The 14652-nt window shown below is 49.9% G+C and overlaps 1 protein-coding gene and 1 pseudogene across 1 annotated transcript; one reads left to right on the top strand and one right to left on the bottom strand.

The window, feature by feature from the left end:
- Nucleotides 1-676: 676 nt before the first annotated feature.
- On the top strand, nucleotides 677-4925 carry LOC102011641 (annotated as a pseudogene).
- A 5886-nt stretch (nucleotides 4926-10811) lies between these two features.
- On the bottom strand, nucleotides 10812-14415 carry Mchr1 (melanin-concentrating hormone receptor 1). Its single transcript, XM_005379325.1, is given in 3 exon segments — nucleotides 10812-12539; nucleotides 13782-13981; nucleotides 13983-14415. Coding segments are annotated over 3 exon segments (1260 nt in total). The 5' UTR covers nucleotides 14063-14415; the 3' UTR covers nucleotides 10812-11559.
- Between the last annotated feature and the right edge of the window lie 237 nt (nucleotides 14416-14652).

The raw sequence follows: 14652 nt of genomic DNA, 5'->3' as shown, positions 1-14652 counted from the left end.
CGTCCTCTGTCATGCGTAAATACCACATTTCCTTTACTCATGCAGCTGTTGATGGATCTAAGGCCACTTCCAAGATTTAGTTACTGTGAGCTGTGCCACTGTGAACATGGGTGTGTGTGTGTCACCGTCATACGATGTCTCAGTCTTTTGGGAAGAGACCCAGCATGGCTGTGTCAAGTGGAATTTCTATTTTTAATTTTTGAGTAACCTCAGTACTGATTTCCACAGTGGTTGTACTGGCCTGCATTCCCACAAACAGTGCAGAAGGGCTCCTTTCGCCCTACAACCTTGCCAGCATTTCTTGTTCTTTGATTTCACGATACTAGCCGTTCTTTCTGATTTAAAATGAAATCTCAGCGTTGTTTTGAATTGTATTTCTCTAATGGCCAGAAAGGATGAACGTTTTTTAATGTATTTAATGGCCATTTGTGCTTCTGGGAAGTGTCTGTTCATTTCAAGTCTCAGTTTTTTGATTGGGTCTCTTTTATTTCTCACCACAACTTTCCCCAGGTGCTTCACATGAAATGATAGGACTTCATATTTTCCCTGCTGAATTTTGGTCTTGATGTGACCTCATTCATTTTTATCCCATTTCCTCTTTTAGATTGGGGATGTTTACCCTATCCCATTGTATGTTGGCAGTACTTCACTTCTTTTTTTATTTTTACAGAGGCTCACAGCTAAGAGTTTGCCTTGCAGTCTCAGAGGAGATTTTGGACTTGGGCTTTTCAACAATTTTGGAACTGTTAAAATTTCACAACTCTTAGAAATGGACTGAGGTAAATTGCAAGTCCCTGGGCGGTGCGTGTTCACTCCCTCCTCGACTCCGGGATGATCGGCCAGAAAACTCTCTACTCCTTCTTCTCCCCAACGTTTGGAGGTCTAATTTTTTTGTGTGTTCTTTGTATATTCTAGATAACTAGTCCTCTGAGGAATAGCTGGTAAATACGTTTTCCCATTCGGTAGGTTATCTCTTCATTCTGTTGGTTGTTTCCTTCACTGTGCAAGAAGCTTTTCAATTTGATATAATTCCATTTCTTGATGCTTGATGGTATTGGGGTTCTCTTCAGAAAGTCCTTGCCTATCCCTCTGTCTTTAAAAGTTTTACTTATTTTAGCTTTCCGCAGATTCCATTTTTCTGCTTTAATATCCAGGTTTTTGATCCATTTTTATTTTAATTTAGTATAGGGTAAGAGATGTGGGTCTACAATTATTCTTCTGCATGTAGGTAACCAGTTTTCCAAGTACCATTGGTTTAAAGAGTTTTTTCTTCAGGTTATGTTTTGGCCCCTTTGTCAAAGATCAGATGGCTGGATGTTCCTGGGGTTATTTCTGCACCCTCTGCTCTGTTCACTGATCTTTGTGGATGTGTTTGTGCTAGTACTATGCTGGTTTTCTTACTGTAGCTTTGTAACATAACTTGACATTCATGGTTATCATACCCCCTGCTTTGTTCTTTTTGCCCAGGATGGCTTTTGCTACTCTGGGTCTCTTCTGGTTCCATATAAATTTTAGGGTTGTTTTTTCTATTCTGTGAAGAATACTGTTGGTATTTTGATTGGGATTACATAAATCTATATATCAGTTTTGGGATTATGGCCATTTTGACAGTATTTGTTCTGCCTATCCAGGAACAGGGGATGTCTTCCATTTTCTATCTCTCTTTCTCTCTCTCTTTCTTTCTTTCTTTCTTTCTTTCTTTCTTTCTTTCTTTCTTTCTTTCTTTTGTCTTTTTGAGACAGGGTCTCACTATGCAGTTCAGGCTGGTTTAAGCTCACTTTGTAGCCCAGGCTGGCATCAAACTCACAACGATCCTCCTGCCTAGGCCTCCCAAGTGCTGGGATTACAGACATGTGCCACCACACTGGGCTAATTCCATTTTCTAATATCCTCTTCAATCTCTTTTTTCAGGATACAGTATTATTGCTTTTGTAATAGAGGTCTCATTTTCTTGGTTAGGTTGATTCCTAATTTTTTTATTTTTTATTTATTTATTTATTTTTTGAAGCTACTGTGAATGGGATTGTTTTCCTAATTTATTGCTCAATAGGTTCATTGTTGATATACTGGAACACTATTGATTTTTGTATGTTTATTTTGTATCCTGCTACTTTGCTGAATTTGTCTATTAGTTCTAGGAGTGTTTTGGTGGGGTTTTGGGGATCTGCTATGTAAGAGATCATGTCATCTGTACATAAGGATAGTGTGACTTCTTTCCTATATTTATTCCTTTTATTTCTTTCACTTGTCTGATCTGGTTAAAGTTGTGAGTACTGTATTGAGCAGGAGTGGTGGGCCACTCTTGTTCCTGATTTTAGTGGAGAAGCTTTCTGTTTTCCCTTACTTAGTATAATGCTGGCAGCAGTTGTCATGAACGACTTATCACTTTGAGATAAGATCCTTCTATACCCATTTTCATCAGAGCTTTCATCATGTATGGATGTTGGGTTTTGTCAAAGCTTTTTCTGCATCTATTGAAATGGTTATGTGGTTTTTATCCTCCTTTTGTTTATGCAACGTATTACATTTATTGATTTATACATCCTGGGGATAAAGCCAACTTTTAATTATTTGTTGCATTCTGTTTGCCAGTATCTTATTGAGGGGTTTTGTATCTGTGCTTGTTAAGGAGTTTGGCCTGTAGTTTTCTTTTATTGTTAAATCCTTGTCCAGTTTTGGTATCAGGGTAATGCTAGCTTCCAGGAGTGAGTTTGACAGCACTCCTTTCCTTTCAATGGCATAAAAAAGAGTTTGGAGTATTGCCTGAAATTCTTGTAGAATTTGTGGTGAGACGTTAGATCTCATCACAACTTTCCCCAAGTGCTCGACATAAAATGATAGGATTTCATATTTTCTCTGCTGAATTTTGGTCTTGATTTGATCTCATTCATTTGTATCCCATTTCTGCTTTTAGATTGGGGATGTTTACCCAGTCCCATTGTATACAGGCAGTACTTCACTTCTTTTTTTATTTTTACAGAGGCTCACAGCTAAGAGTTTGCCTTGCAGTCTCAGAGGAGACTTTGGACTTGGGCTTTTCAACAATTTTGGAACTGTTGAAATTTGACAACTCTTAAAAATGGCCTGAGGGCAATTGCAAGTCCCTGGGCAGTGCGTGTTTGCTCCCTCCTTGGCTCCGGGATGATAGGCCAGAAAACTCTCTACTCCTTCTCCCCAAGTCCCGCCAGGAAACGACGTGCCTGCAGTCCTGGGCCCGCAGACCCAAGGGCCGGCGTGTCAGCGGTAGCTGAAGAGAACAACCATGTGGTGCCCAGTCCTGCCAAGAAGGCCCGGGCCAGGCAGGATGAGCTCCGCACACGGCCCTCCTCGCCGCTGGGCCCTGAGCACCTGGACCGCACCCAGAGAAACATGGCCCCAGTGCTGCTCAGACCTGCTGCCCAAAACGTGCCGGTGGGCTTTGGGGACAGCTGGAAGAAGCACCTCAGCGGAGAATTCCAGAAACCGTATTTTATGAAGCTAATGGGATTTGTTGCTGAAGAAAGAAAACATCACACTATTTATCCGCCCCCACACCAAGTCTTCACCTGGACCCAAATGTGTGACATACGAGATGTGAAAGTTGTCATCCTGGGACAGGATCCTTATCAAGGACCCAGTCAAGCTCACGGGCTCTGCTTTAGCGTCCAAAGACCCATTCCGCCCCCGCCCAGTTTGGAAAACATCTATGAAGAGCTGTCGGCAGATGTAGAAGGCTTTGTTCATCCTGGCCATGGAGATTTATCTGGGTGGGCTAAACAAGGTGTCCTCCTGCTCAATGCTGTCCTCACCGTCCGGGCCCATCAAGCCAGTTCACATAAGGGGAGAGGCTGGGAGCGGTTCTCCGATGCTGTCGTGTCCTGGCTCAATCAGAACTTGAACGGCCTTGTCTTTTTGCTCTGGGGCTCTTATGCTCAGAAGAAGGGAAGTGCCCTCGACAGGAAGCGGCACCACATCCTGCAGACTGCTCATCCCTCCCCCTTGTCAGCGTATAGAGGATTTTTTGGCTGTCGACATTTTTCTAAGGCCAATGAGCTGCTGCGGAAGTCTGGAAGGGAGCCCATTGACTGGAGTGAGCTGTGAACCCACAGAACCGTGGTCATTTCCTGGGGTAATTTTTGAGGCGCTGCTGTTGGAGATTTGTCAAATACAAAGTTATTGAAAATTTCTGTACTGTGGACCAGCTGCTTATTAATAATGAGAGAAAGCCTCCGTAAAGCAACTGAGAACCAGGCTGTCCTGGATGGCAGCTTTAGCCAGCCAGAAGTAGGCGGCAAAGATACCCTTTGACCGGGTCTGTGTATCTGAGTTGTCCTCCAATCAAGGCAGAGATGGCATGGTGAAAACACACACATTTCTCACAAGACAGCTCAGGTCAAATATTCCCTTTGTTCTCTTCATCTCCTTTAGCCTTATGGTTAAAAGGGGATCTAAGTGCCTTTTTGATTCTTCCTCCCATAGTTTGGTGCCTGCTGCTGGTTTAGACTTCATAGGTTACAAGGTATTCTGTGTTTTTGCTTAGAACCTCCCTGTTCCATCTTTTAAGGAGTCCCAGATCCCTCGCTGGAGAAACCTTGAGAATGTTTTGCAAGTTTCCAAAAATCTTGTCCTGAAATTGGGAATCGGTTGTAGTAGAAGCCAGTATTCCTGACAATTTTCCTTGGTGTGAGTCTTAATGGACCAGCAGGCTAAAACCACAACCAGCTGGGTCTTTCTCCTGTTCCTTGGGTTAGTGGGTGGTAGAAGTTTAACAAAGACGGAGGAGAGGGTTTTGTTTTTAGTGAGGGATGAGTGTTTTTCCTCCCAGTACTAATGGGGGTTAGGCTGGGGTAAGCCAGCACAGGCTGGCCGGTGCTGTTTGTCTTGTTTTAAAGGACTGAAATCACTTCGAGATTTATATTTTCTTTGTAACACTGGTAAATTTAACTTTTTAAAACTAAATACACAAGCCAGGCATGGTGGCGCATGCCTGTAATCCCAGCACTCGGGAGGCTGATGCAGAAGGATCGTTGTGAGTTCGAGGCCAGCCTGGGCTACAAAGTGAGCTCAAGGCCAGGCTGAACTGCATAGTGAGACCCTGTCTTAAAAAGACTATAAAAAAAGAAAAAAATATATATACAGGTACATTTTTTTTAATTCATTTTTTTTAAGAGACTGTCTTTCCTGGGTCTGCACCCCGAACTGGGTGTGATGGAGACTGTTTTTGTTGTCAGCAGGGTTAAAAGTTAACCCTGCGCACATTGAGTAATAAAGGATTGCTGAAGTTTCAAAAAAGAAAGAAGAAATGGACTGAATGCATTTTGGATAAAGAAATGGACATGAGTCTTTTGGGGGCCAGGGGCAGAGCACTAAGGTTCTGATTTGAGGTGCCCCCCAGAAGCCTCATGTGTATGGAAGTTGACTAAATCACAGGGGTGCTGTGCTCCTAATGGATTAATCCATGGGCAAGTTCATAGCTAAGCTGCTGATAGGCAGTGGGCCCTGGTTCCAGACAGGTTACCAGCACATGGCCCGGAGGAGTCGGCCTCCTCCCTGGCTCCTCTCCTCTCTCTCTGCTTCCTGGGACCATGAGATGAGCAGCTTCCTTTGCCAATCCCACCATCGCCTTCTTGCCTTGGAGCCAACTGACCATAGACTGAACTGTCTAAAAACCACGCACCAGAATAATAAACTCCTCCTTTAAGTTGTGCGTTTTGGGCTTTCTGTCCAAAGAGATGAGAAAGTGACAAAGGCAGAAGGCAAGTGAGGCTGGGCGTGGTGGCGCACACCTGTAATCCCAGCACTCAGGAGGCTGAGGCAGGAGGATCGTTGTGAGTTTGAAGCCATCCTGGGCTACAAAGTAAGCTCAAGGCCAGCGTGAACTGCATAGTGAAACCCTGTCTCAAAAAGACAGAAAAAAAAAAAAAAAGAAGGCAAATGAGGATTCTACCTAGGAGAAATAAAAATGCCATTTTAGGCTGGGACAAAAGCAGGTAGAGGAGGAGAGGAGACTTGGGGAGGCGCATGAGATCGTGCCAACTGTGAGGATACAGATGCCATCTTAGGGGCAGTGGCTCAGCAGTGAGCTTGGAATCCAGCACACTAGGGTTGGAGCTTTGACACTGCCACTGGCTCTCTGACCTTGGGCAAGTCAGTCAACCTAAGTCACAACTGGCCCATCTGTAGAATGGGCATAAAAAGCTGTCTACCACAAAATGTTGGGAGATTACATGAGTTACTAAAAAATATAGTATTTATGAGGTATGATTAAAAACATGGAGAATGTCTAACTTTTAAAAATGAATTACAGTAAAAGACACAGTAAAAATCTCCCCCCTCGCTTTGAATATACTTACTCCGTTTTCCGTGCCACTCTGGGAAGCAATTCTGGATGTCCTCTTCCCTGTCTATAGCTGTACTGCTGAGGCTCCTTTCTTGTCCTAAACTGACTCACATTTATTTCTCTTGGTCATTTTGACTTTGGGGAAGAACCAGAAGTCACACAGTGCCAGATCTGGTGAATAAGTGGCTGAGGACACACTGTAATGTTTTTGACAGAAATTGGCACTAACATTTTTAATCACTTTATGACACTGAGGCAGCTGCCAGAAGACATGAAGCAGGGCTTCCAGAACTGCTTCAGAAAGTAGCAAGAACAGTAGGATAAAAGTGGTCAAAGCAGGAGTGGGGAGTGTTCTGAGATGGATTAGTGTCAGTGTGTCTTTTACTGTAATAACTTCTTAGACTTAACCATGCACTGTAGTTTTTTGCCTCACGGCATAATGCCTAGCATGAAAATGACCCCAAAAATGGAGAACTAGAGGTGTAGTTTGGAGGGGAGGATACTCACTCAGCATGCACAGATCAGGGTTCCATCTTCAGCACCAAAAAATAAAATAGAAATTACTTTTTTTTTCATAAAAGGTGTTGCCCTTCTGTGTCGTCTGAGCTCACTGTCGTTCATCTTCCTCCACCAGGAGGCAGTGTTGCAGATAATTAAATGAGCCTCTTATCCACCCCATGAGTCTTAGTGACTTTTTTGTTGCGGGAACGAAATATCCAGCACTCGCTAGTTAAAGGAGAAAAGGTTTATTTTAGTTCACAGTTTGTAGAGGTTTCAGTCCATAGTCAGCTGGCTCCAAGGCAGAGCAGCATGGCAGAAAGGCGGAACAGTCCATGACAGGAAACAATGTGCCTCCCTTTCCCTTTTATTCCATCCAAGCTACAAGCCCATTGGTTGGTGCCACCATATTCACTGTGGGCCTTCCTGTTATTCACACCTAGAACTATGCTAAATCAATCAGTGGATTAATCCAGTTATCACACCCATAACCCAACATTATATACCCTTGATCTAGCCACCTTCCAAAAGCCCTACCTATGAGTACATGAGGCTTTGGGGGACATCTATAGAAAGGCCATAACACCACATCTTACTGACTGGGAAGCTCTTCTCTCACTGACCTCTGAGAGTTAGACCTGAGACTGTACTCAGGGAGGGCTGCCTGCCGCTGCTCATCTGCTTGTTTTTCTGATGGCGTCAACTCAAACTACTACATTTAACTGCTAACCAAGTCCTGGAAGGAGGAAGAGGGCTGGGGACATGTTCGGTTCTCCATCCAAATGCTCAAGTTTTTTAAAGGGCCAACATTTCTTTGGACCACAGAGGAGAAAGAACCCAGTTTGTTCTTTATATTTTGTTGTTTTTTTTTCCAAGTAACAAGGATACAGAAACAATTATTGTTAATTTGAGTTGAGCAAAATATCATTGCTAACAGTAGCAAAAGAAAAGACCCAATTAAAGCATGGGCAAAGGATGTGAATATACATCCTCCAAAGAATCTATGCAAATGAACAATGAGCCCATGAAAAGATGCTCAGCATCACTAATCATTAGGAGATGCAAATCCAAACCCCAGTGAGACTGCTCTCCACTCATTAGAGTGGCTCTTAGAAAAAGAGAGTGTCGGTGAGGGTGTGGGGAAATCAGAACCCTTGCATGTTGCTAGTGAGAATGTAAAACCCTGCAGCTGCCATGGCAAATAGTCTGGCAGGCCCCAAAATGCTAAACATAGATTTACCATATGATCCAGAAATTCTGTTTTTGGGTGTGTACCCAAAGGAATCGAAAGCGGGACTTGAACAATTATTTATACATGCAGGTTTGCATCCACAATAGACAAAAGATGGAAGCAGCTCTAGGGTCTCTTAATAGCTGTAGCTAAATACAATGTGGTAGTGAAATAAAATAGAATATTAGTCAGCCTTCAAAAGGAAGGAAATTCTGATACATACAACAAATGGGTGAAACTGGAGGACTTTATGCTAAGTGAAATAAGCCAGTCACAAAAGAATAATTAGCCAGGTGTGGATGGGGAATGCTGGTAGTTCCCACATCTGAGAGGCTGAGTCAGGAGGGTGGTGAGTTTGAGTACAGTGTAGGCTACATTGCAAATTCAAGGCCAGCTGGGATTACATAGTTCCTTTCTCAACAACACCGAACAAGACAATTATTGTATGATTCTACTTACACAAAGTACTTAGAACAGTCTGAATCATAGAGCTGGAGTCGAGTGATGGTTTCCAGGAAGAGGGGGAGGGGAGAATGGCAGGTTAGTGCTGCATTGCAGTCTTGCCTTGGGAAGACGAACATCTCAATGGCTGCCCTAGAATTGAATGTACCTAATGCCACTGAACTGTATGTTATATGAATTCTACTACTGACCAGGCGTGGTGGTGCTTGCCTATAATCCCAGCACTCGGGAGGCCCAGGCAGCAGGATCAGTGCATGTTCTAGGCCAGCCTGAACTAATAGTGAGACCCTGTCTCAAAGAAAAAAAAAAAAATTCTACTGCTATGAGAATGGATGATGCAGCAAATGAACAGAAATCATTGTTAGCCACCTTCCTAGGGACTGTTGCTCTTTGCAAATGAATGTCCACGTGTAGTAGGGCTTTGGGCTTCCATGTGGACTTTGGGGTGCCTAACTCCAGGCCGAGCCTCCGCTGTGGACGTCCTCTCCCGTGGAGAAGTTTTATAACCTCTTCCTCGCAGTCGGAGCAGAAATATTTCCTTGGGAAAAGGGTAAGACAGCCGTGCAGGAAGCACTCCCTGGGTTTGGGCAGACGCTCTGATGGGGTCCGGGGCATGAGGGACCGTTAGATGTTGGATACAGAAAAGGAGCAAAGAGATTAGCTGCACGGCCCTCACCCTGTCACCCCTTCGGCCTTCCCTCTGCATCTCACGGCAGCCCCTCGTTCCCGCTTGAAGCGGACCGGAACATCCCAATCCTTCTCAAACCTGCCCACCAGCCCTGCTCAAAGTCCCCTATTTCTACCAATTCTATCAGGAAGCCGCTCCCACTGGCAACCTGGCTCTGACCCTGAGCACTCATATCTCTATCCAAAGCCATCTCAAGAGTGTTTCTGTTACTGATCAGGCTGAGGAGAGATGGTCAGTGGCACGCATCCCAGTGTAGTCTCCCTACCACCCTTCTCTCCCAGTTCCTGTTCCCCCTGGTGTACCCTCCTTCTCACCCTCCTCCCCGCCCCTCCCCCTCCCCTTCTCCCTCTCCCTCCCCTCCTCCTTCTCTCTCTTCTTCTCCCTCCGCCCACTCCCTCTCTGAGACAGAACCTGCTATGTATTGCAGGCTGCCCTCATACTCATGTGATCCTCCTGCCTCAGCCTTCCAAATGCTAGTGATGCAGGCATGTGCCACCCAGCCTGGCATGCCCTCTCTTCTGTTTACCTTACCACCCACTCACTTTTTGACTCAATCCACTTTGCTTCCATTTCAACATTCAGCATAGAATTGAGAGGGAGGACCAGATCCTCCCTTCTCTGGGAGCTGCTTGGTTACTTGTATTCCCTGGGAGATGCCACCTCACCCCTTTCCTCTCCAGAATTCCTCCCTGCAGGAGTAGTGGGTTGGAGGTTGATGCGGGCGGGGAGCAATACACCCCCAGGGAAACCTTCTTCCAGGGTGCAAACTAGCTGCAGGACAACTTCTGGGAACAATCGAGTGATTAGAACTTGGGTCTTCTTGGACTTGCCTGAAATGGCCCGTCAGCATCTCTTTTCTTTTATTGGCTACATATGAACTAGAGCTTCCCAGTGGCAGTCAGAGACCCTACCGTTGGCAAGCCAGGAAAACCACGTGCAGTCGGAGAACCACGGCCGCTAACCAGGGGAGCGGCCTAGAAGCTGTCCAAGGAGCTTGGGCAGCGGCTCTGCTGTGAATAATCACTAGCGCGAAGAGGACCGGGCTGGGCTCCTGCTCCCGCTTCAAGGGAGCTTCTGGACAATCTGCCCACTATCTCATTAGCACCTGGGAGCGAGCCCTGCGCTGAGGACTCGGCTCGGCCCCCTCGGCAAAGCAGCAGCCGCGGCTGCCTCCCAGCGGCTCCGGCGGTAATCAGCCAAGGTGGCAGTGAGATCTCGGCTGCCGCTGGCGGAGACCGGGCTCAGACTGCCCCCAGAGCAGCCCTGCTGCTGGTGACTCAGCGGGAGGAGGGGTGCTGGGGGGGCACACGCCACGGCGGGGGACTCGGGGTCTGAAGGGTCAGGATCATTGACAAACGGAGGCACAGGGCTTTTGGGCAAAGGCCAGGAACCAGCCTCGCGGCAGAGCTGCAATCTAATGAATTCACAGTAATTCCATTAGTGTCGCCAAATCCTTCCCGTGGGTTTAGCAAAACAGACCCCCTGCTCGAGGCTCCCTAAAATGCAGGTGGAACCCAAGTCTTGATGCCACACCCCTCTTTCCCTCATATGCTACCCACCCCCACCCCAGAGCCCAAGCGACCGCACAGGAGCGTCCAGAGTGCTGTGGGTGGAGATTTTCTTTTATTCATTTTGATTCTGGAGAGGAAAGATGGTGTCCACACCCCAGGTGCTGGAATGAAGCCCCACACGTGCAGGACATGTGGACGCCCACTGCAGATCCGCCACTGGCGTGAACGTGTCCCGTGAAGAAAATGTCCCCACGGCGCAGAAGTCCCCTCCCCCATTTGTGTGAGTTTCAAGACCCACACCCACACCCACCCAGGTCACCTTCAACTCCTGTAGGGTCAGAGCCCCCTCCCCAACACGCGCAAGCATCCCCTGGATAGACAGGGGACCCCACAGCGCCGGCAGGCTTCAAGGGCCTTCAGCCACCAGCTTGGGAAAAAGGCTGCCTTCTAGCACAGTGATGGGAGACTGGGAGAGCGGCCAGGCCAGGCCATCTTTCCCAACCCCTCCAGGGCCCCACAAACCCACTTCTTCCCCAGGGAAAAAGACATTTGGGAGCTGACAAATGCAGGGCTCAGCAGGACGTTCAAACCAGTTTCCTTCATGGTCAACTTCTGTTCTGCCAAAGCCTCTTGCTGCTCCCCCAAGATGGTTCCTGATGTCTGCAGCCCCCTGCCCTGGCTCCAAGCCTCCCCAGCGGGCGTGGACCCCGTGGATCGGGCAGCTGCCACAACCCCTCACCCCCCGACCTCCCTGCCTTCCCCCAGGGCAGCCCTGGCATGTTCTCGGCATCTGTCCCCACGACTTGCTGCGGTGACCCGACTCGGAGATGTCCGGGGGACAGGGGGCGGGTCAGGTGCCTTTGCTTTCTGTCCTCTCCTCATCAGCCGTCGGAGGGTTGCTGACGGCGCGAAGCTGCCCTTGGGCCGCGGGCTTCACGGACAGGACCAGGCGTTTGCGGAAGGTCTCGCAGAGCACGATGTACACAAAGGGGTTGAGGCAGCTGTTGGCGTAGCCCAAGCTGATGGCCGCGTTGTACAGGTAGACGAAGGTGAGGGTCGGGCGGCTGATGGACAGCTGGGTCAGCTGCAGCACGTAATAGGGCGCCCAGCACACAAAGAAGACCAAGCAGATGGCGATGGCCGTGCGGGTCACCCGCTTTGTCCGAAGCCGGATGCTGCGTTGGGAGGCGGGGGCCACTGAGGTTGTCATCCGCTGCAGGATCCTCACGTAGGCGGCAGTGATGACTACGAAGGGCAGGGCAAAGGCCAGGAAGAACTGGTACAGGGTGAACCAGTAGAGGTCCGTGTCCGGGTTGGGCAGGCGGATGCCGCAGCCCACGGTGCCGCCCGGGAAGGGGATGAGCCTGGCATAGAGCCACACGGGGGTGATGCTGATGAAGGAGAGGGCCCACAGGAGGCAGATGACCAGGGTGGCCACCGAGGGCTTCCTGAACTTGGTGGAAGAGATGGGGTGGACGGTGGCCAGGTAGCGGTCAATGGCCATGGCGGTGAGGATGTAGGTGCTGGTGAACTGACTGTTGGCGTCCATGGCTGTGATGAGGGTGCACATGGTCTCCCCGAAGTGCCACACCCCGTTGCCCATGAGCTGGTGGATCATGAAGGGCATGCCCAGGAGGAACAGCAGGTCCACCACAGACAGGTTGATGATAAAGATGTCGGGGACGTTGCTGCACCAGTGCAGCTTGGACTTCTTCACGACCGCGAAGATGACAGTGGAGTTCCCCACGATGCCCAGAAGGCAGATGGTGCCGAACACCGAAGGCATGATGATGTTGATGTAGGAGACGCTCCCGGTGCGTGGAGGAGACCCTGAGGGCAGAGGGGCGGGGGTCACTCTGTGCCGTGGCTGCGGTGGCACTCTCGCTCGCCTCTCATCCTCCCTGCAACTCCACCATTCATCCGGGAGTCTCTCCCTCCCCACACTGTTGCTAATCCTGTCCCCTTGTCCTCCTCTGCCCTTCTCCCGGGAGCCCTACCAGATTCTCCTGAGCCACCTGTTAGTTAGAGGCCCCAGTGCTTAGCCTCCTGCATGTATTCCAAAGGATGGGGGTGCCGTTCAGTGTGGAGGCCCTAGGTTCCATCCCTGGTACCAAAATAGCACAGAGCTATCTGCTGAGAATTACTCTGTGGGTCCCCGGGCTTCACCAAGAAACCTCACCATAAAAGCCAGAAGGACACGGGCATGAGTGTGTGTGTGTGTGCGTGTGCGTGGTATGTATGTTTCCTCTCCCCACTGGTAGCCCCGATCATTTTACTTCAGTGATTGCTGCTCGAAGCAGGGCACTGATTCCTGGGCGTCTCTGTGGGTGACCGTCTTGCAGCAGCATTTGCCAGCTGTGCTCTGGCCAGGCTCGCAGCCCTTCCAGCCCCAGCTTCCTGTCAGGGATCTCCTCGCTCAGTATCCCCAAACCCTCCAAGTGGATCGGAGACTGACGCTGCGTGTGGCCGCCCGGCAGGCTGACCACTGTCTCCACACACACCGTTCTTCCTTTCCTTCCTTCCCTTCTCCTTCAAAGCTAGAATCCCAGGGCGTTGCAGATCTGCAAATGTCAGAAAGCTTGATTCACCAGGAAAGTTAATCCCCTCACGCTCTGCAAAGTCTCTGCTTCCCACAGCCTCTGCCAGGGGGCGGTAAAGATGTCTCCGACCCCTTACCCCCTGTGCGTGAAGAACCCAAGGCACCCGTGAAGGAAAGAGCCTCCTACCGTCTCCCACCTACTCCCCGCCAGCTTCTGCCGTTTGCTTTTCCAGTCTGGATTTTTTTTTTTTTTTTTTCCTGCAAAGCGTCTTTGGAACTCATGAGCAAGCCTTCTCCTGCCTGCCTGCTGCCAGCCCCCCTCCACTGTCACCACCGACTGTGCCTCTGCCCTGGGCTGGGCTCCTGCTCCTTCTGCCCTGTCCACTCCTGTCCCCTTCTCTCTCCCCTCCAGGCAAAGCAGACTGCGGATCTGGTCCCTGAGAACTACAGTAAAGTTTCCCAAGCAGTTTGGCTCAGGGCGAAACCTCCCCACATCCCCCCCCCCGCAACCCCCAGCCCAGTGTCCAGCTCACCGGGGGAGGTGAGGTTGTCTGGGCCATCGGAGGTGTTGCTGGCATTGGGGCCAGTGGGCAGCGGCACGGCTTGCAGGTCCATGCAGCCGGAGCGAGTCGCCTGCGCCCCCGGAGTTGAGCTCCCGTCCACCCACGCAGGCTGCGGCAGCCTCCAGCGCCCTTGGCCGCCCAGTCCTGGAGCGCGAGCTCCGCAGGCCGGAGGGGGTCTTCCTCGGCAGCCGGCAGCCTCCGCTGCCTCCCAGCCCAAAGCTCTCGCACTCCCTCGCGGCTCCCACTGACATCACCTAGACACATTAACATTCGGAGGCAGATGCTCATTAACCTCTTCAGTCCCGGCTCCCACGCCGCTGCCTGCAGCGGGGCTGGGCACCAGCAGCCCCATCCAGGAGGAGACTTGCTTCCCCCAGGCTCCTGGGGCTGACTCTTGGGCTCGCCGGGGTGGGAGCGGAGGCGGCTGCTGCTTGCTTGCTTGCGGTCTCTGCAAAGGCAGAAGGGTAACGGCAAGGAGCTGCTTCACTTTGGACCTCCGAACCCCAGGTTGGGAGGTTGGGCCACGTGGCTGGGGCGGAGGGGACCGTTCCCAGAGCCAGGGACCCAGAGGCTCGCAATGCAGCAGGCGCACCCCGAAGGCCACCCTCCACCCCTGGCCCTGGCCCTGATGGATTCCAAACATCTCGCTGACTACCCTGCCAGCCTCCTGACTGGCCCTGCGCTGAGCCCTGCCCTGGCTGTCAGAGGTGATTCAAGTCACTCCATGCTGCCAGTGGCCAGGGTTTTGAGAGCCAGGGAGGATGAACTCGTCTCCACAGGCTCAGCCTGGACCGAGCGTGGGGAGGTCGCTTTTTTTCCAAATACTCTAAGGTCTTTGGGA

Source organism: Chinchilla lanigera, unplaced genomic scaffold, assembly GCF_000276665.1.
Source record: "Chinchilla lanigera isolate Chin_1 unplaced genomic scaffold, ChiLan1.0 scaffold00012, whole genome shotgun sequence".
Lineage (NCBI taxonomy): Eukaryota > Metazoa > Chordata > Mammalia > Rodentia > Chinchillidae > Chinchilla > Chinchilla lanigera.
Note: the sequence above shows the minus strand (reverse complement) of the source record. Positions and strands in the feature narration are given on the sequence as shown.